General features: G+C 33.5%; 2 protein-coding genes across 2 annotated transcripts; one reads left to right on the top strand and one right to left on the bottom strand.

The window, feature by feature from the left end:
* Nucleotides 1-880: 880 nt before the first annotated feature.
* Nucleotides 881-6,668, bottom strand: LOC114181991 (uncharacterized). The gene is made up of 6 exons (XM_028068728.2): nucleotides 6,264-6,668; nucleotides 5,370-5,504; nucleotides 5,196-5,280; nucleotides 4,151-4,245; nucleotides 1,470-1,637; nucleotides 881-1,375 (listed from the first exon to the last, which is right to left on the bottom strand). The coding sequence occupies exons 1-6, from the start codon at nucleotides 6,553-6,555 to the stop codon at nucleotides 1,215-1,217; spliced, it is 936 nt and encodes a 311-aa protein (XP_027924529.1). The 5' UTR covers nucleotides 6,556-6,668; the 3' UTR covers nucleotides 881-1,214.
* A 1,037-nt stretch (nucleotides 6,669-7,705) lies between these two features.
* LOC114181206 (zinc finger (Ran-binding) family protein) lies at nucleotides 7,706-12,859 on the top strand. Its single transcript, XM_028067591.2, has 8 exons — nucleotides 7,706-8,125; nucleotides 8,919-9,036; nucleotides 9,390-9,751; nucleotides 10,477-10,593; nucleotides 10,953-11,078; nucleotides 12,067-12,159; nucleotides 12,320-12,418; nucleotides 12,505-12,859. The coding sequence occupies exons 1-8, from the start codon at nucleotides 7,779-7,781 to the stop codon at nucleotides 12,611-12,613; spliced, it is 1,371 nt and encodes a 456-aa protein (XP_027923392.1). The 5' UTR covers nucleotides 7,706-7,778; the 3' UTR covers nucleotides 12,614-12,859.
* Nucleotides 12,860-23,023: the final 10,164 nt, after the last annotated feature.

The raw sequence follows: 23,023 nt of genomic DNA, 5'->3' as shown, positions 1-23,023 counted from the left end.
TTTTTAGAAATGTATTTAACATTTTTCCAATTTTGCAAAAATGTAATATAATTTACCCTATAATGAATAAATGTTTGTAATACACAATACTTAACATTCTCATTAAATAGATAATAGATTTGAGCTGGCAAATTATGTTTGTTTATGAAAAAGTAAATTACACTGTTACTTTTTATTATCACGATTGCTTTCTAAATTCAGTAAATTTAAACTTAGAATAAATATGAAAATGATAAATTGAGAGAGAAATAATTTTAAACAGTTGTACAAATAAAATCGAAAGGAGGGGACTTTGAAGAAGAAAATTCGGAGGTAATTGGTAAATCAAAATAAATTTGAAATTAAAAATTAAAATATTTTAAAAACTGTGTGCTCTACATAAGATTAAGATAAAATATACCACTTGAAAACAATTTTCATAATTGCTATTTATGGAAGACTCATACCATGTGTTTGATGGTTTTATTTAAAATGTTATATACTCTATTTTAAGGAAGTAATTAAAATAGTCACTACAAATCGTAAAATTTGTAAAATACTGAAATTTTATGAGGTATTTCTTTAAAATAAGAAAAGATTGAAATGTCACCTTCAAAAGATTTTTAAATTATGTCAACTTCATTTAAGACAAACAAAACCATTTGAACAATCACTTTTTTTTTTTTTAACTAAAAAATATAACATATATAATATAATCTAAAATGTTGCAATCACGCTAATAAAACTCAGAAGCAGAGATCAAAGCTTTTGATAATTACTATTATATTTTTGTCAAATTTAAAATTTGCCTTCTCTAACAATACTTCACCTCTTTAAGATATAGGCATCTATTTAAATGGTTTCAGTTTTTCTCAACTCTTTACATGATTGGTCAGTGTGATCCTATCAAACTCCATATTCAACTCTTTCAAATTAATCAAAACCAAAGTTTAAATATCACTGGCATGACAGATGTTGCCTTATTCTTTCATACAACTGAAAGATTTCTTTAATCTTTACAATAACAGCAGCCTATAACAGAAGAATAATTTTTCTAAAGAATCAATTTCAGCAAAAAACCTTGCCTATATATAACACTAATACTACAAAGTAAGTAGCATTGTTCTAAAGAGCCAAATATGTTCTCTCTCATAAACCCAAATGTTTTTCCCTTCCAACCAATGGAGGCAAAAGCCGTAATAGAAGACAAAAAAATGTCAATAAAAGTACTCAATTTAGGGTTTAATCTTGGAAGGTTCTCCAACAGCACTCTCCATTCTTGCATACCACTCACCAATACGAGTGTGCTCCACCATATCCTTGCCAGACGTCAAATAGCGTATGGGTCTCAAAACCCCAAAGACCGCCAGGTCGGCTAAGTTAGGTTTAGACCCTCCTGAAAAGATAGAAAAATAATGATGTATCATTCAATGAATGGATGTTTAAGCATTGATATTATAATATCCTTAACACAATAGAAGAGTACATACCAAGGAATTCCCGGCCATTCAGAGCTTCTACCCATGTTTCTGCTGCCTCATAAAGAGCAGCACGTTCATCAGTAATGTTGTATTTCTTCTTCAGATTCTTAGACACAAAATACATAGCTGCAGCTCCAGCAAACTTCACCGAAATTTTTTCTATGTAGCTGAAATTGCCTAAAAGCAACAATATAAACAAAATATCACAACACATTAATTTTCAAGTTTAGTAGATCAGGGCTAACGAAAAAAAGTTTAAATAAAGTAAATTAAGCGTTTGTAAACATGATATGCATGGGCTGAAGGTAGATAAAGCACGGTACGCGAGGAGAGAGCTTTGAAGAAAAAATAAGTCCTTGTATGTGTTCTTTGCACTTACATTAGGGAAAAGAAAGAGATAAAAGAAAACCATCAAGAGTTAATTTTGCCCACCAAAAGAAAATGTACACTAGTATAGATTAATTAAAGACACAACAGACTAGGAAAATGTTGTGTTTTAAAAAAAATGATGATTCTGGATGTGTGAACTGTTGTACAGGTCAAAATGGGAGAAAGCTTATGTGTTAGTGTGTGGACATGCATGCATACACATTTCAGTATCACAGCATTACATTAGTGACAAAGTAAACCTTGAAAGTTTACTTTAGTGACAATGCATATACATTTTTGTACAAGTCAAGAGTGAAGCCCAGGTGATATCCTCTTAAGTATCTTCTGCAACAAATCAAAAAGATGGTGTCCCACTACAAAAGAGTGTCATCCCGTGTTAAATATTTACATTCCTCATTTCAGTTTGTTTCCTAACGAGTCTACTTCACAAATAAAATTTCAGCACTTTTGGCTTTGGGCAAATACAATTCTTACAATTGGTTATTTAATCAAAAGTGTCATCCTCAGCTAAATATTTAGATTCCTAATATCATTTTGTTACAAGACAAGTCCACTTTACACATAAACTTCCAGCTTTTGGTTTTGTTCATTATCTTTCTCTAGGAAAGCCAAGGTCATTGTTAGAAAATGGACTTCAAGTCTAATTCAATCTAATAAAATCGATTTGTAAAACAAGGTTTGCACTCACTTATATATTATAATCTGACTTTAAATGTGAGATTTCCAACACTATCTACATAGGATATTCAATGCACAAAAAGAGGTGTTACCCTCCTTCATTAAATTGGCACCTTTTTTTCAGAACATATCTTCCTTGAAGATTCTACGTACTTCACCCCTACAAGAAGACAGTGGTTGTTTTTCTCTTCCTCTACCTACCAACCTCAGCTGTTGCTCTTCCTTGGAAAACTTATCATAGTCGTCCATATAAAGTTTCAGCATCATAACCACACCCCGAGACCAATGTTTCGGCACTTGCTCCAGCCTTTTCACCTTCTCTGTATCAGCTTTCATCTCCAAACTTCCCAATTGCAATTTACAAAAGTATTCACTGCATACATCACCATCCTATTTATAATTGTCTAAGTTACATCACCTTTCCCCCCTGTTCAATATGTTTTCATCTTTTCCTTATCCTTTGTCTCTGTTCCTAAAGTTGTCTAGGAGGCTCCTTCAATTTTCGGATGAGTCAAGCAGTGATTAAGTAAATGTAAGCTCTGGAATTAAACCATACTGAAGAGGTGGCTCTTTACCTTTAGACAAAAATACTCTGGACTGCCATTGGTTCTTCACTATAAAAGTACGACCTAATTCTATGATCAACCTTGAAATCGCATCAACACTAAACTTGAGAGAATCCTAGTGCAGCTTTCTCCTTCACGAAGTTTATTGTTACCTGTGCCAGAAACCTGAACAACACCAATGACCTGAGGGCGACCTGAACTCCAGCAAATTTTCAGATGATCCATTAATACAGTTTTTTTTTTCTTTTTTTTCTTCCTCTTTCTTTTTTATTCTTCTTCATTCCATTTCTTCTTTTTTTGCACCTTCCTTTCAGACATTCATCACAGTTTGTTCCTTTTTACAGTTCTCCATTTCAGTTTTCTCTCCTTTTCTCTTTTTGCAAATGTTCATTTTCTATTTGGTGCTATTTTTTACATTCTCTAATATTTTCTTCTCTCCTTTCCTCTTTTATTACAAATGCTCCTTCTCAATTTGGTGCTTTTAAATTTACTGTTATCAGTTTTTTTTACTCTCTTTCTTAACTTTACAAAAGTTATTTTCCTTTTTGGTTATGTATTTTGTTAAAGTTCTCTGGGTTTAATTTCTCCATTTTACAAAACATATTTCTATTTATTGCTGTTTCTTACGGTGCAAATTGAAATTATTGTTTTCAGAAAGTCCTTCAACTAAGAGAAAAGGTTCTAGTTGAAGAATTTGAAATTATTGTTTTCAGAAAGTCCTTCAACTAAGAGAAAAGGTTCTAGTTGAAGAATCTGGAGAAGACAATTGTGAGGAGGAAAAATTAGAAGAAGGATTGTTAAATGTTAATTTGGAAATGTCAGAAATATATTGGGTTAGAAGAGGGGGACGAGGATAATGATTAGTTTTATAATGTGCCATTTTGTCTTTTGGTTTCATCAATACAGATTTTGTTCAAAATCCATGCTTATATGAGAAGGGCAATCCATACAACAGAAAACTTAGTGGAAAGAAGCATAAACCATAACACATGCTAAAATAAGTGTAAAAACTAATAAGAGAAAATATTTGTGAATCAAAGGTCAGGATCAACTTACCGTTGCTAGTAATATACTCAAAGGATTCAAGTGCTTCAGTGGTATTTCGATAAATATTTGGTGACAGAACATGCACCAAATGGTTATCAACCCACCTATTTCAGAAGAGAAAGTCAAATTAGCCTTTTAGATATACATGCTAAAGCTAAAGTGGACTCCATTACTTCACCCAAATTTATTGTTTGACTTTTCTCAAACATGAAAATATTACTGACAGCAACTCAAGTTGTCATATTGGATCTTGCAATCCAACCAAACTGTACAAAATATTTGGGTGTGCAAATTTGAGAACAAACAATGGATGCTATAGTGAGCATCTCACTAAAAATCAGTGCCCCCCAAACACAAGTTGGCTGGTATTTACTGCAATCAGGTGTAGAGCTAGAGTAAAAAGAATAAGAGTGGCCAAAAAAAATATTTATTGCCAAACTGTTATTTATTGCCATAGTAACACTTATTGAAATACTAAACCGACAATACAAATCAAGAGAATAAAAAACAATCAATTGAAAAATTAGATTGATTAAAACCTAACCCCGTAAGGAAACATAAGATTCCTGACATAAATGTGCAATAAAAGAGGACTGAAATCAAGTCTAGCACATAAAGAAAGCCAAAGAGTTAACTATACCAAAAACAAAGGGAGGACCAACTTAAATTATACTGGTTTTACATAGGGATAAATGATCAAGTATTGCTAGCACAATAGCACATTGCATTTATATGTGGACTCTCTTCATGTAAAAGATAAGTCAAATGTTATAATCATCAGTAAATATATTTTCTTTAAACCTAAGGGCAAAGTAAAATCAAAAGGCAGAAACTGAGGAAGAAAGAAAGGTTTCTCTTCCGGTCACACCACCAATCTCTCGTTTTAAATTGGTTCACAAATGAAAGAGTGAAACTGAAAATAGCTTCTTATAATTGGAAAAATGAAATTCAATCATACTATCAAAGAAATTTTGCTGCCGCCTCACTCTCTTACATTTATTAGACATGTGCTTGATTACAAAATAAAACAAAGCCAAAAGAAAGAAAACCCTACTGTCGCCATTTTGTCTCTTCATCCTCAGAAGTTGAATCTGGAATTTTCTTGGACAGAATCTTAAGTCCCAGCTTATCAATTATAGCTGCAAAACAAAACAAAAATTACAGTACTTCAATAGGCACAAGTCCATGATAAACTTTACAAACGAATTTCAAGGAAAAATGTAGAAACCTGATGAATCAGTTAGCTGCTCGCCATCTACCATCAATATTGGCACTTTCTGATATTCAGACCATTTGATTTCTTTCTTGCTGAGAGGGTTGACTTCCACGACTTTGTAAGGTATATCATAGTAGTCCAAAAATGCTGGTAAAACAAATAAAAATATCAGTAGCAGAAAACAGGGAACTTAAACTGCCAAATCGCAATGCAAGCAACAGAAAAATAAATAAACTAAAAATTTACAGCAAAATAAACGAACAGCATACTAGTCCATGCACCCCACGATATGCGAGATAAATCAATAGGGTGAATACAGCCTCATTTAAAAGTCTCAACTGACTGTCAATGCGTCATTTTTCCATCCTTCCATCCCCTTTCTATTTCTATGTCTCCATGGTTATGTTCAAAATTCTGACACAAATCTAGAGGAATCTATCAAATAAATCCGAGGAACAAGCTCCTACCACTCAACCCACATTCTTCCACGTGTTTGAGATGTGTTCGCTAAAACTATTAGCTTCTAAAATCACGTCTTCGACGCGAAAAAACACATCTGAAACATGGAAACAAACAAGCTAGAAGTAGCCTTTGCATTTAGACGTGGAATTTAACATAAACGACCTATTAACCAATTGTCAAAACTCCGATACATTGAATTCCATACCATTAGATTGAGACTTTACATTAAGGTTTTCAGATGTACAAAAAATATACAATCTAAAGACCAGTGTATTCTTCATCAATGAACTTCCTCTCTCGACCTATATTACACTTACCAAAAATACAACTCAAGTTACAGCCTCACAAATCAATGAATATTGAATTCATCTAAAATTCCTAAGCGTGACGATCAACCTAACATGATACAATTCAACGGTTAGATTTGTAGCGGTTAGGTTTAACCTTTGACTTTGTTGCAGAAAGGGCAAGCCTCGTATTGGTAAAGAACTACGTCGCGTGGAAGAGCCTCGGGCGGCGGACGCTCCTTGGCGAGGACTTCCTGAGAGAGGAGGGCGCCGGCGACGCCGAGAGACGCGGCGGCGAAGGGAGCGAGAAGGTAGGGGAAGCGGCGACGGTGGTCGTGGCCGAGGGCGGCGGCGGTGACACTGCCGTGGAGAAGGCGGTTGTGGACGACATAGGAGGTGGCGCGTCGGGTGGCGAGCGTTCTGAACAGAATGGAGGGTACCCTTCTCATAGCGTCGTGTCGGAGATTTGATTGATTCGCAACAGAAACAAATCAGATCTCTGACTCTCACTGTCTTACGATGGCTTCGGTTGTTCAGTTGAAAGGGTTTATCATTTATGTGGGTTTCGTAGATCCACACATACAGGGTTTTAGCTTTCGGTAATTCACTTGATCCAAAAAGTTAATTTACACATTTTTTCAGTAATTACAACTGTTAATCTTTAGGTTTATCTGTACTTTATATATATATATATATATATATATATATATATATATATATATATATATATATATATATATATATACACCATTTTTAACCAATATTTTTTTATGTAATAATATTTCAATTTAAGTTAGATATATGTGTTTAGCATGTGTCCAATATTTTATAAATATTTATTAACAAAGTATTTAATGTATAAATTGAATATGATAATATTTTATAATTTTTTAGGTTAACAATATTTGATTTTAATTTATATTTATACAATAATAATTATATATTTATTATATTTCTTAGAATTATACATATATATCGTATTTCTATATCATGTTTCATAAATGTAAATAAGACATATTTATTTAGTCTATGAATATTTTAATTTTCAAAATATGTTATAAAAAGTGTATCCAAATTATTTATTCAATTAAGAAGTAGTACAATAGATTAGTTTGAAATATTTAAAATTAATATAAGCAAATAGAAAATCAATTATGATTTGGAAAAAATTGAAATATCATTTATGCATTTATAATTCCTTGAAATAATTAATAATTTTATACATTCAATTAAAAATAATGTAATTTATTACCATTCATTTTATTTTTTCAAAATATATATATATATGCTTCTTTTCAAAATTGAAATAAAGCAAAATTGATTATATACTCTGCGAGAAAGGATTTAAATTTTTTTCAAATTCTCTCATTTTCATAAACATATTTACAAGAGAAATTTGTCTTTTACTTACTTTACAATCCAGTCATATTCAGATATGTTTTTTTTTTTTCTCTTTTATTAATGGATTTGATTTTCATTTATAAGGTTTGGTATAATAAGTTTGTATATTTGCTACTTTTTTTTTTCTTTTTATAAAATTTTTAAGAAAATCAAAATCCAATTAAATAATATAACAAATTTATCATTTATTATCCCCTACCTCAAAACCCTGCTACTGTGTTCCATGAGATAAACCTCACTCCTGAAAGAAAGGAGAAAGATAAACAAAACAATGTCAGCTTCTAAGTTTGCACTGTACGGAATCGGATCCGCAATCTTCCGTACCCGTCGAACCGCACCACCAGTAGCTGTTAATTCTTCATTTATCTTCTTCAAACCCATTCCCTTCACGCCACCGCAATTCCTCCGCCGCACTTCCTCCTCTTCCGCCGCCGCCGAAACCCTACCCTCCGTCGACCACCCCTGGTCGGAATGGGTGTCCTTCGTGGACCGCTTGAACGCCAAAGGCTACCTCTCCAAGCCCTCCTCTTCCGATGACACTGTAAGCCTTTACACCGACATGAACTCTCTCAAGGACGCTTGTCTCAGCTTCGGGCGCGACCGTTACGACCTTATCAAGTCTGTTCGTCTCCTCGTACCTTTTTAAATTTTGAGACGAGAAATTTGAACTTCTTTGGGTGGAATTCTCTTTAAACACTTTTACAATGTGAAAATTAGATGAAAAAGTTATGTGTTGCTCCATGAGCTAAAATTTGCTAGCTGGCGTGTAAGTTAACATGCAGAAACCTTTTATTGTCTTTACTTTTGTCTCCTAAAAGTATTTATGAAAACTTTAGTCCAAACAAGCCTTAGTTTTTTCTTTTACTGCGGTTTGTTTGATGATAACTGGGGAAATAAGAAGCTGATGTTATTTTTGGTGTTGTTTTGGGGTTCGTATCTTTAGAGAGGAAAAATAAGAAAAAGAAGAAGAAGAAGAAGAAATGAGCTATAAGATTAGTTTATGCATGATATCAGTTTTCTAAATTTGTATTTTAAGCTAATTTTAATCTAGGAAGAAGTTCATTTTGTTTGTTCTTCTTATTTTTTCTCTTCTGGAGGTTTTTATGGTGAAGTATGTCTAAATATTCCCTATTCAAATTCACTATGAAAGAGTTCATGATAAGAATGGTATATGTATATATGAAGTAATTATATTATAAGGAGTGCTGCCTATTCTCTCTTACTGATTAAAAACATTTTTTTATTTTGTTAACATTTATTGAAAACTTTGAAATCAGTATATTTTGTTACACAAAGACATGATGAGATACACTATTTTGTAATTTTCAATAAACTTCAAATAATGAGAGTTGTTTATAAGGGTATATAATGTGTTTTTACCATTTCTCTTGTTTATTGTTATGTTACGCAGGTTGCTGCGGATGAGCGACATCCAAGCAGTTGTTGAGGGAGGGTGCCCTAATCTTCTTCGTAAAGCTGTTAATTCAGCTAAGAGGCTGAGAGCACACCTGCAATTAGATGAAGGGGACGTATGTGTGTTAGTGCATTTTCTTTAATTTTTCGGAAGATATTTATGGTCCCAATTTATAAGTTGCATCTTTTGCTAGTAGTTTATTATTGTCTGAATGAAAATCTCATGCCGGTCTAATCAATAGAAGTGCGGATTTTACTCACTAATGAAATGAGAGTGTTAGTGAGTGTATTCTTAGTATTTATTCTAGCTAACGCAGCAAGATGTTAAATGTTGTCACCAGCTAGTATTGGGTAATGTATGAGATCAGATTTTATTTTCCTTTTAAATTTTTTTTTTTTTTTTCTACATGATTTGAAGGTGGCGTTTTAATTCCCTGTTGTCTGATAAGGTAAGTTTGCTTCCATCCAGGTCTGTGGTGCTTGCAACCTACGAAGCTCCTGTGATAGAGCTTATGTGATTCTAAAGAATTTTGAAACTGATGCTCGAACTGTGGATATAGTTCGAATACTTTTGTTCTATGCACTAGATCCACTTGTCCTTTCTGGAGGAGACAAACCATCTGGCCGAGAAGTTATTGAATCATCCGCCAGAAAACTTCTCTGTCAGCTGATTGAGTTGAGTGAGTCCCCTACTCCTGCCCCTGCTCCTGCAATTACTCGTTCAAAGCCTACTGCACAAGATGCTGTGGGAGAAGGCCGGTCTCTAAGTGTTAAAAGTAATCAGTTGTCTAAAGATGTTGAGATGAAGAAAGGTGACTGGATATGTCCAAAGTGAGTTATTTTCGCTCATGGAATCACATTCTTTGTGTGTGCAGTAACCTTTGCACCTGAATCCGTGAACTTTCGGTTTTTGTGTTTTCACATAAAATTAGGAAGGAATTGCTTGCAGAAGTAAATTTTCTCCATCCACTAGGCACTTTACCTCAGAAATGAAGCAAGTAATCCTACCATCTATATTTTCCCCGCATCTTTTACTGGGATAATAGATACTGGATATGATAGATATAAAGCTTTATTTAAAAATGCAGTGAAAATTTGTTTTGTTTTTTATTGTTTAAATGATAGTATTCTTCTAGAAGTATTTTTGACCGTGAGATGAGTGGATTTGTGTTACAACATATCCCTTTTTCCGTCATACTAGATTCTTTCCCCAGTGTGATAGTTTTTAGTGATAATACTTATTTAGAAGAATTGTTGACTGACCTGTGGGATGAGTGTATTTGTTTCATATCCTTTTTGTGAATGATCCTAGTTTATTTTCTGAGTGATAGTTTTCAGTGATGGTAGTCAACCGGAAGTATTTTTGGCTGCTGGATGATTGGATTCATTTTATATCCTTTTTTTTTCCAGCAATGTACTTCGTCCTTGTCATGAATATTGATGATTTAGCTTTCAACATATATCTCTTATAGTGGAAATGCTACGTTAGAATCGTAAATTAGATTTCAGCTATTTGATAATTCACTATTAAGAGTTTCACCCAAAATTTCTTGCAGATGCAATTTTATGAACTTCTCCAGAAATATCCAATGCCTGAATTGTAATGATGATAAACCTAAGGATATTAACCCGCCCATGGTTCAAATGAAGCAAGGAGATTGGACCTGTCCTGAGTAAGTCCTCTAGTTGCTTACTAGCTTTTCTCACACGCCATAGTCAATTTCTGAGTGTTTGTCAGCCTCATTTTCAAAGAGAATGTGATCACATCAGTTAATTAAAAACAATAGAATAGAACTAAATGAAGTGCCTCTGAACCTCTGCTATTAATTTTTTGTCCTACAAGTTTTCTTTGTTCTGTTCATATGCATTTATGCATGTCATACTGACCCTTATCTTAAACGACTTGTATTATAAGATTTTTATTTTATTTTTCCTATGTTTGGTATTGATGCTGGCTTCAAATACATGTGTTAAATTACCCCTTATTAGTATCTTCTGGTATGCTGATGGTTGCTCTTTGGTTCCGTTACAGATGCGATTTTTTAAATTTTGCCAGAAACACACGTTGTCTAAAATGCAAAACAGAGGGACCAACAAAGGAAGCCAATACTATTACTGATGAAGTTGAAAGGAAAAAAGGGGATTGGACTTGCCCACAGTGAGTTCCCTGTTTCACTGACAAGAAAAACCTCATTGATCGTATTTTAGTTTCTGATTGTTATGATAGAAGATGAATCAATTTTATGTCAATAATTTGAATTTTGACAACTGTCTACAAATTTAAACAATGATAACTTGCAGACATCAATATGATAATCATTTTATCAATCTCTCTATATTTTGTCATCATTCTTTCCTTTATTATCTTTCATTTTGCATTCCTCATTCTCATTAAATATTTAGCTTTGCAAAAATTCTTTTATTTGTCATAGGGTCCTTTTATTTAATATGACTTTTCTTAATTAATTTGTATATTTTTTACTTACAAATATCAGAGCATGTTCATTTATTAAAAATACCATTCAACTTATGTCATTTATCCTTTCACCGAAATATTTGCATTGTCTTGGACAGCTGCATTTGGCACTTACGAATAATCTTAGGTCCCTCAGTTTTGCATTAATGATGAAATTTCTCAAAGCCTCAGTTTTACAAGTTCTTTTCCAGCAAACTCTCATCCACATGATCGTATTGTGCACTCATTGGATTACACATCCTCGTGATTTAGTTATTGTTATTATGTATTGTAGACTTCATTGTATGTTAAGCCCCATATATCCAATCTGTCGTTGCTGCAGTCTAATCTATTTTACTCATTTTAAAGCTATGTTATGTTGTACAGATGTAGGGATTAAGTTTTGGTCATTAAGAAATAGGGTATTTTAGTGGCCATATATATCTATTATTGTTTGAATTTTAATTGATTAACTCACATCCTTAAGAATTATCTGCTTTTCTTTAATTTTATCGTAATTCATTAACTTTAGTTACTTGTTATGTTACAATCTACATTATGTAATGTAAAACACCTTACCTTAATGCTGTTGATAGTATATAGGTTCTTTAAGACTCTTTTATCCATCTCAAGCTAAAATTGTAAATCACAGTAAAGTTCAATTTCAACATGAATGTTTTTGTACATGCAGATGTGGTTTCATGAATTATGCTAGGAACACGAAATGTTTGCGTTGTCCCGAGACAAGGCCTAAGAAACATCCTGGGGATTGGAATTGTACCAAGTAAGTCATCGTTCTCTTCCCCCCACCATGAAAACACCTTGTTTCCCATCCCTCTAAGTGTATATAAGATTCCTTCCATTATGCAAAGAGTATATAATCAATATGTTGACACATGTGGTGAACAGTTCGTTCTATTTCATGGATGTTCCTATGTATGTAGGTGTGGGTTCATGAATTTTGCTAGTAAAATGAAGTGTTTGCATTGTCAAGAGCCAAACCCTAGTCCCAAGAAATATCCTGGGGATTGGGGTTGTCCCAAGTAAGTCCGTTGTTTTGCTTCCTTCTATCCCAACCTTATTTTCTTGCACATTTAAAGTTTTTCATTTATTGTATTACCGTCTCTAGGTGTGATTTCTACAATTATGCAAGAAATTTGTCTTGCCTGAAGTGCAACACTGAACGCCCCAAAGAACAACCAACTACGGACTATTTTTCGGATCATGAATGGAGGTGACTGATAGGAGAAAAAAAGTCATAAGGATTTTTCATATAAGGAGGGAGGTCACAATTTTGGTCTTGACTGTAATTGCTATAGAACACTCATTCTGTGCCCATTTTTCTTTCTCAATCTCCGAATTAATGTGATGCTTATGTGCTTCTTCACTTTTGAAAACGCCATAAACAGCCATTGGTTGAACATGAATGTTTTCACGTAGTCATTTATAGATCTCAAAGCAAATTTAAAAATATTGAATCACAATCCTGATTGTAGCATTATTTTGTTTCAGATGGAATTCCCATGGAGATAAATGTTTGCAAACACATTCAGAATAAATTCCAAGCAAAAATTATGGACAACATAATTTTAATTAACATGACAATGCTTTTACACATTCTTATGTCCCATCAGAAGTTAGAAACAGTAGTTTGTTATTTCTCTTTCTTGACGTGATCTTGTCTGCATGGTATTTGGTGCAGAACCAAGTATCCGAAGAGTATAAGGCGACATCTTCCTACACCTCCATAAATGTCTTCGTCTATTCTCATGATTATTTTTTTCTGGTACTTTCATAAAAACCTATCTATTTTATCTTTTTGAAATTGTATAATCTGAAAGTAAAAAATAATTTTCAAATTTTTAGATTATTAAATTTGAAAGTTAACTTTTTAAGAAAAACATAATTTCGGATTATATAATTTAAAAGTTAAAAGTGCAACTGGAAAACTAACAGATTGAATAAATAAAAATGACAAAATGGAAAGGTTTTTTATACAGGAGATTGAGAAGAAATTTATGGAGGTGCAGAAGGAAACTGTCAGATTATAATTAAGGGCACTCGTAAAGGCAATATATATATATATATATATATATATATATATATATATATATATATATATATATATATATATATATATATATATAAAGGGAATGAAAAAGCAGAAAAGAAATTAAAAAAAGATTAACTTTTACTTCCAATATGAACAAATGAAGAGATGGAAGACCAAGCAGATGGGGGGTGCAGATGGTGAACAAATATGGGGTTTGTTCATTGCCAAGAAAAAATGATGCTTAATTCTCATCATATTTTTTATTATGCCTATATATTTAGTTCAGTACTATGAACAGTTTTCCAGATAGCAATTTGTATAACTATTTTGTTGTTATTTATATCTTTTGAGAAAAGAATGTTTGTGCAGCCTAGCACAACATAAACGAAACTTCTATGCATCCTCTTCCATTTCAATGTGATGTTTATTACTAGTTGTGGTTTCCATGCTCCAAATGGTTCTTGTAACTATCTCTCTACTTTTGAAACTGTGCTTTGAAAGGTGGTAAAAACATAAACAACTTTGTTTAGCTTCTGAAGCACTTGAAGTCATCAATAACATCCCAAACATGAGATTCTCTCATAGTTGCATAAACCATAGATAAGAGAAAATGAAGTCACTATATGAGGAACTATATTCTTGCTATGCATTTTGTGAAAGAGATTCATGCTCTTATCCACTTTTTCATTCCTACCTAATCCACTAATGGTGATATTGTAGCTGTATACATTAAATACAATTCAAGAGACTATTTTCTTGAGTGAAATATGTACATTATGATAAATCAAGAACTTCACACCATTAAATCAAGGTGAACTTATGCATTTGAATAGGATAAGATACCTTTGAAGAAGATTGGTGGGAGGGGGTTGAAACAAGGATTGCATCACTCGAACAAGTGTGGCACTCATAGTCAGCGAGGTAAGAAGGGGGAATATGCAGGCGATGGGAGCGACAAAGTGGATGGTTAGGGGGTGAGGAATGGGAACTGTCTTGAGCAAAGGAAGGAGATGGTTAAGTATGGGAAAGTTGTGAAGGAGATGATGGTAGACCAGCTAGAGGAGATGTGTGAGAAGAGGGAAGGGGTTGATTATTAGTGGGCTGAAAGTTGGATCTGATATAATCAAAATGTGAATTGCCAAGAGGAGTGGGTTGAGAAAAAGTGATGGGATGTGTATTAATGGGTTGAGGAGGAGAATTAATTTTTGTAAAGGGGAAAACTTTTTCATTGAACAAAACGTTTCTGGAGACAAAAATCTTTTTGTTATTTAAATCAAGGATGAAATATCCTTTTGTTCCTGTTTGATATCCCAAGAACACACCACGTTTAGCACGAACATCAAATTTTTGACGGGGAAGATTTGTTGAAGCATAGCTCAAACAACCAAAAACTTTTAAAATGGAAAAATCTGGATTGTGTTTATGCAATATTTCAAAAGGAGTTTTATTGTCAATAATTGGGAATGGAGAGTGCGATTTATCAAATAAACAGTGTGTTTAATAGCATATGACCAATAAGGTTTTGGAAGGTGAGATTGAAACATAAGAGCCCTAACAACATTAAGAATGTGCTGATATTTTCTCTCAACTCTACCATTTTGCTGAGGAGTGTAAACACAACTTGTTTGATGAAAAATTCCTTTAGATGCAAAAAACTCCTTTTGAAGAAATTCAGGACCATTATCCGAGCGTATGCACTTAATGGAAAGATTGAATTGGTTTTCAATCAAAAAGACAAAATTTTGAACGTGTGTGCAAACATCCCCTTTAGTTTGAAGAAGAACTATCCATATATATCGACTAAAATCATCTACAATGGTTAAAAAATACTTGTGACCATGAACAAAAGATTGGGAGAATGGACCCCAAATATCCATATGAACCAAATCAAAAGGTTTTGAACCTTTATTGACACTCGGAGAATATGATAATTTCTTTTGTTTGGCTAAGTGACAAATATCACAATTCTCATCGACATGTTTAGAAATAAAAGGAAAATGAGCATGAAGAGTGTTAAGGCGATTTCCAGAGAGATGCCCTAGTCTAAAGTGCCAAAGATTGGCGTTGGTGACAGGTGGAGTAGAGAAATTATTGATGAAGGTGGCTTGGAGAGAACTATGTCTGGAGTTGGTGTGTGTCTCCAAGTGATATAACCCGTGTTTCAACTTAGCCAAACCAATCATCCTCAATGACTTCTTTTCTTGTATTTGACATTGAAAATTAGAGAAAAGAAGTGTGTAATCAGAAGAAGTCAAGAGTTTAGAAATTGAAAGCAAATTAAATTTGAAGTTAGGCACATAAAGAACATCATGAATGGTGAGGTGAGAAGACAACTGAAAAATGCCTGAAATATGAGCAATAACTATAGAGCCATTAGGGAGGTTAATATGGATAGGTTTAATTTTAGAAAAATTTTGGAAGTTGTCAAAAGAATAAGTGATATGATCTGTTGCCCCGAATCAATGACCCAGGAGGTATTGTGTGATGGGTGTGAGGTGTGTGCATTGATTAAGTGATCCGTGATGGTAAAAAAAAAACCAAAATCCATATTACTGGGCTCGGAAATGCCAATGCTGGGAACGTGGGTAAGATTTGCGTGTTTGGACTGAGAAGAGGCTGCTGATCCGTTGCTCTGTTGTTGAAGAAGACCTAGAAGACTTTGATATTGGGCCTTAGTGAAACCATAACCTAGCCCATTAGAGGGAGAACTCAAGGTCATTGAGGAGTGTGGTGAGTCTGCCTCCTGCGTAACATTGTTGACATTAGCGGAAGAAGAAGAACCATCTTTAGTGTGGAAGCGCGGCCGTCCAGGATATCGGGGATGACTAATAGGATACCCATGCTTGGCATAACAGATGTCAACAGTGTGTCCATTACGCCCACAATAAACACATTTTTTGGTGGAGAAATTGCGATTATTGTTACTGGATTGTCCTGTAGGGTGGCCTCCTCCACGTCCTTTCCCGGAAGCACTATTGACAAAAATGTTGGGTTCATCAGCGGGAGACGACAAAGAATTGTGATGCTCTTGTTGAATAATCATGGAGAACACACGGTCAACGGAAGGATGAGGATCCAGAAGTAGGATCTGGGAACGAACAACAGAGAAATGCTCCTCTAAGCCTTTTAGGAAACGAATGATAAAATTTTGTTGGTGATATGATTGTGCAGAACAGGTGCAGTTCGTATAAGGGCGTAAATGATCAAGTTGCTCCCACATGGATTTGAGTGTTGTAAAGTAATCTGTAACAGAACAAGAGCCTTGCTTGAGCGAATATATTTCTTCTTGGAGCTCTGCGATGCAGCGGAGATCACTTTGGGAGAAACCTTCACGAAGATTTGTCCAAATGTTGGATGCACGGTCGAGGAAGATAACACTTTGGGCAATGGGTGGTGATAAGGAATTGAGTAGCCAGGACATAACAAAGGTATTACATCGTTCCCAAGAGGGATAAAAGGAGTTATGGACATCAGGTGGAGGTATGGTACCTGTTAGAAAACCTATCTTGTTCTTGGATATCAAGGCCATTCTAAAGGACTTGGACCAGGAATGGTAATTAGTACCATCCAGAGCTAGAGAAATAAAGACGGAGGATGGATTCTCACTAGGGTGGATATGATAAGGACTGGAGGGATCAAAACAAGGATCAGACCATAGTGGGATAGCTTGATCAGAAACATCTAACATTTTGACAGGCAATGAGCATAGCTCCAGGTGAGAGCTTTGATACCATAAAAGAGAACCAGAAAAGAAGGTTTGCAGGAAGGCTCAATCACAAAAAAGTGATGAGAATGACTTGCTTTATTTACAAAAGATAAAAGATATATATATACAAGTTATACGTTATGGTATGGGGAAAGAAAAAGACAATAGGAAAATAGAAAGTGACACCTCAGCATATTCTAGAATGCTGATAACAAAATGCAGTTACAACAGAAAAGAAGAGAAAATTTTTAATTGAGGTATTGCATTTCGTTTAGATGCTGAGAGTAAAAAGGTCATGGTGAATTCCCTTGATCTTCATTTGCTTAGAAAGGAAAACAACAGTAGGGTAGCGCTTCATATTTGTAAGGGATCCCAAAATCTTACTAAATTCATAAATGGGAGGAACAGGGCGCGTACGAATCATGCTTTCGAATTGGAAAACAGCGTGAGGAACATAATGATCGTGAAGTAATGGGGTCGGTGTGAGAGTGAATTGAAGAGAGGGAAGAAGGGTTTGAAAGAAAAGTGTCCACCCAATTTCGTTTGTTTGGTTAAAATAAATAAATAATAATAATAAATAATAAAATAAATAAAAGAATATATGTTTTGATTGATGGTAGGTTTTTAAACTTTAATTCTACCATGGGAAGAAAGAAAAAAAAAAGAAGAAATAAAAACCAAGAGAAGGAGATTCTAATTTATTGTTAATAATCACACTCTTTGCATGAACCCAAATGTTTTACATATTTCTACTCCCACTGTTTGCTATTTACACTCTTCGCATGACATGTCAAGAAAGGACGTTTCATAATGTCTGTTTTTAGAGAAGTGTATAATATTAGGAGCAATATTTTTTTATAATAATTTGAATAAATATCGTGCATTTACACTTATGTGCGTTGTCAGTCTGGAAAGGTATTATTTTAATTAGAAGCAAATATTTCCGATAATAATACTTTTAGAGAATTGTACGATTTTAATATTTAGAAGAAAATATTTTTGGTAATAATTAGAACCAATTATATGAATAATATGTTATGATTTGATCACGATCTTTATGTGACAGAAAATATGATTTTAGTAACTACAGGCAATATTTTGTTAATAAGTATAATCAATACCGTGGATATTATGCAATGATATAACAAGACCAATTCTTTCCCCATATATTTTATTATAATTAAATATTACGATCTTAGTGGTACCCAAAATGCCTATATAAGCACAAAATTTCTTCAATGCAAGGCAGAGAAAAAAATTGGAAAATCCCCTCTCCTTTTTTGTTACAAGAGCACACACAAGGGGGTCACCTTAAGGTAAATTTTCTTTTGCTGCTAGTCTGTTGTTCATGATTCTCTTATAACATCACATATATGATCGTTTAAATTGTTGTATGATCAAATGTGTTTGGGTTCTCATGTTAGATGATTTTGGGTTTGTCATCTATGTGCTCAACCTTTCTCTTTCCTTCTATTTTTATCTTGGTAATTAAAAATGTGTTTTTTTTGTAGGCTTTAATTTTAAAAAAAAAATAATAATAAATAAATAAAATAAAAATTACTTCTGTTATATAAGTTTTGAATGTCATGTCAAGTCTCGGACGTGCTTGATAATCAAAACGCTCTTTCATAGCCTTTTAATATATATTTTTTATTTAATAATAATAAAAAACAAAAAAAAATTATAAAATCTTTTTTTCTAAATGTCATGTCAAATCTCAGATTTGCTTGATAACTTTTTTTTATCATGTAGAATCTCGGGTTCTCTTGATATTTATATAAAAATATATATATATATATATAAAAAATCTAAAATTTAGAACAAAACAAAATAATAATATGAAACAACAAAATTTTTTACAAAGAACTACGTTATCCCTGATTTTCCAAATAGAAATACGTAGGAACGAGGTACCATCCTCGTCGGGCCAAAAATATAAAAAAATAATTTTGTTTTAATCTTTAATATTTTTGTAGGTGTTTTTATTTTGTTTGATTTTTTGGGAATAACAAACACTTAATTAAAGAAGGAACTGTCTTAAGACGGACGTTGTGGGGTGCTAATACCTTCCCCACACGTAACCGACTCCCGAATCCAAAATTGGTTTTGCAGACCATTCTTTTTTAAGGTTTTTCTATAGTTTTCTATAATAAACTATGGTGGTCACTCCTCTGCTTTTCTTAACTTATTTTTGCCGTTCCATCGCGATCTCGGTTGCGACAAAAAGGATGAAACTTGGGAATGGAAGAAGAAATCTGGCGTGGCATCAAACTTTTTTGACCATATATATATATATATATATATATTGAAAATGATATTTTAACAAAATTTTTTGACCATATTTTGACAAATCTGATGTGGCACTAAACTTTTAAAATTTTTATTACAAAAAGTTTTACTAAGTGTACGGTTACACGTGCGGCATTGGTTTGTTTGGAAAGTGAAAGAGAGAAGTGAATTGGAGAGAGAAAGGGAGAATCGGCGAAAGAGAGAAGTGAAAGAGAGAGAGAGAGAGAGAAAAGTAAGGGGTTTGAAGAGGGCATTGTCGAGAGGAACCATGCCCTTGTTCTCAGCGTAAACTCGCCTTTGGACACGAACACTATTCCGTTCTCCCCCATTGCTAGTAGGTTGATGGGTCGCACGCCCGACACCCATGTTTTGGCCTTGTCTTGTGTGTCCATAACTAGAAATAGGTGACCTAATGGTCGCCGCCCGACTAAACATACCAATAGTCACCAGATTCATACGGGCTACTGAGGAGTAAGCAATGATCTTCTTAAGATCGATCTGTCTTGAAGTGGTCAAGGAAGTATATATTATAGCAATCGCGCTTGGAGTATAAATCAAAGGAGTGGAACAAAGTGTTGCTTCGGGAAACATGGGTATTGAAAATCTTAAAAACCCGTGGGTTCCCAATTTTGAAGGAATTCCTGCCAAGATGACGGATCCTGCCGTAGGTGCCTCTACATGAGCTTCGGGTAACCAAATATGAACAGGTACCATAGGCACTTTGACGGCGAAAGAACCAAAAAGCAGAAGAAGTCCAAAAAATCCTAGAAGAAAGAGCAGGTTTCGAAGAAGCAACAGCGCCCGACCAGTCCGAGTTGACACATATGATGGAGTTAGAACAGCTCAAAATTATAATTAAGTACACTTGTAAAGGAAATATATATATATATATATATATATATATATATATATATATATATATATATTGTAGCTTTATACACTAAATACCATTTGTTCAAGAGACTATTCTCTTGTGAAATATGTACATTATGATAAATCAAGAACTTCACACCATTAAATCATAGTGCACTCTTTATTCATTAAAATATTGAAGTAATTTTAAGAATTCAATTTAAAAAGTTTAATTATTTATTTGACTATTATAGTTTTTATTTTTTTTCTCGATCTAGGTATTTAAAAGTATTTTATTGCTATTTAAGACGTCGTAAACAAACTTTAAGAATTCAATTAAAATTTTAATTATTTATTTCACTCGATCTAGGTATTTAAGAGAATCTATTTTAAACTTTTGTGCATATCATTTCAATGTTTTCGTCTTATTTCGTAAAAGTTATGTAGAAATAAAATAATATAAGAAACATAAGATATTTAAAATAATATATGCAAGAATGTTTTTTTTAATACATGTACTAAAATAATAAAAATTAAAATATTTTTCAACTATACATATAACTCTTATAAAAGATTTACAAAATCAAAAATCTAACCTAATAACATTTTTTTAGTTTTAAAAAACTGTAAAAAGTTTTCAAAAGATTAAGGAATCTACTCCACTAAAGTTAATTTTAACTAAATTTTGGAATACCTAAAATTAGGGTCCAACGGCCCACCTGGCCCGTTTGGATCATCAGGCACACCTGACCTATCAGGTCTTCGGGCCAACTTGGTCCGTTCAGGTCATCAGGTTCATCCGACTTGTTTGGTTTGTCGGGTCCGCATAGCCCATTCATGTCTTTAGGTCCACCCATCCCGTTCTGGTCATTGGGTCCGCTTGGCCCTTCAGGGTCATTGGGCCTGCCCAGTCTGTACAGGTCATCGAGTAAAGTCCGTCCGAGTCTGAATTTAGCCTGGTTCATCTCAACCCCTAGTCTAACCCAACTAAAAATTTAAATTGAAAATTTGGATTGGATTTTATGAATTATCCATATTTGAAAATATTGATTATAGAATGGATATTCAATCCATAAAATATATAAAATGTAGATTAGATTGAAATCCAGATCCATTAAAATGGATTTTAAATGGATTGGATTGGAGCAAAAGTGGATTGGATTAAGAAAATTAGATTTTAACACAGTTCACTGTTGTTATTGTTTTTCTTTCGTTTCAAAATTTGTCCTATTGGTGTATGTTAGAATATGTGGTTCTCATTCAATTCCTAATACCACACGTTACTTAATCACTAATTCTTAATTATTACTCTGCTCAAGTTTTAAAGACTCTTCATATAGCCTATTTATTGGTTCAGTTTTGAAGACTCTTCAGATGGTCTATTTACTAGTTTAGATTTGAAGACTCTTCATATGGCCTATTTGCTGGTTCAGTTTTGAAGCCTATAAATAACATCTCCATGACTTGAAGAAGGATATATAGAAAAACATTTAAAGAGACACGCTTTGTAATATACACCTGAGTGTATTTTGGTAAGGATTCTTGTTCTCATTAAAAAGCTTTGTACTCTTCTTTTCATAGTGGAACTTTGTTCATTATCGTTCCGTGGCTTTTCCTCTTACATTCAAAGAGGTTTTCCACGTAAATCCTTGTGTGTTATTTTCTCTTGCTCTTTTACTTACTTCTCTTTAATTTCCAATTATCACGATCATGTGCTTCCGCATGCTACGATACCATAACAAGTGGTATCAGAGCTCTTAGTTGGAAATTCCAAAATGTCTGCAAAATTTGACATTGAGAAGTTTGATGGCAAAATTAGTTTTTCTATTTGGCGAGTCCAAATGAGGGTCGTTCTAACCCATAGTGGATTAAAGAAGGCTTTAGATGAAATAGAAAATAAGTCAGCTTCCATGATTGATGAGCACTGAGAGGAGTTGGATAAAAAAGCGCTTTCATCAATCCAACTCTCTTTATCATAAGAGGTTCTCCGTGAAGTAGCAAATGAATCAACCATTGCTGAATTATGGCTAAAGTTAGAGTCTTTATACATGACCAAGAGCCTTGCGAACAAGCTTCGTCTCAAAGAACGCTTCTATACCATTCGAATGGTTCAAGGTACTCCTATTCAATCTAATCTTAATGAGTTTAATTCTATCCTCTTGGATCCGAAAAATATTGATATTAAAATTAATGATGAAGATAAAGTTGTTTTGTTGGTTGTCTCTACCTTCTACCTACAAACATTTCAAAGAAATTATGTTGTATGGAAATAATGATACCTTATCCTTTGAAGATATGTTGTATGGAAATAATGATACCTTATCCTTTGAAGATGTTAAATCTAATTTATTGTCCAAAGAAAAATTTGATCTTGAAGTTCATTCTGTGGACAGGGGTGAGGGTTTAAATGTTAGAGGTAGAACTCAAGAAAAAAGGAGTACAAGTGACAAAAAGTTCAGATCCATGTCTAGGGGACGCAAATCCAATAAATTTTGTCGTTATTGTAAGAAACCTGGATACGAGATTTCTGATTGTTTTATCTTGAAGAAAAAACAAGAAAAACAAGAAAAAGGAAAAACCACACAATCCCCTGAAGTGGCCAATATTGAAGCTGACTCTGACGGTGACATTACTTTGTTTGTTGTCTCTTCTAATAAGAGGAGTAAAACAGAATAGATCTTTGATTCTGGATGTATTTTTCATATGTCCAGAGTTCAAAGTGAATGTCTATGCTATCACTTTGGTGCA

The sequence above is a fragment of the Vigna unguiculata genome, chromosome 4 (assembly GCF_037176805.1).
Source record: "Vigna unguiculata cultivar grain cowpea cultivar isolate G323 ecotype 2 chromosome 4, ASM3717680v1, whole genome shotgun sequence".
Lineage (NCBI taxonomy): Eukaryota > Viridiplantae > Streptophyta > Magnoliopsida > Fabales > Fabaceae > Vigna > Vigna unguiculata.
This window is presented reverse-complemented; position numbering and strand designations above follow the sequence as displayed.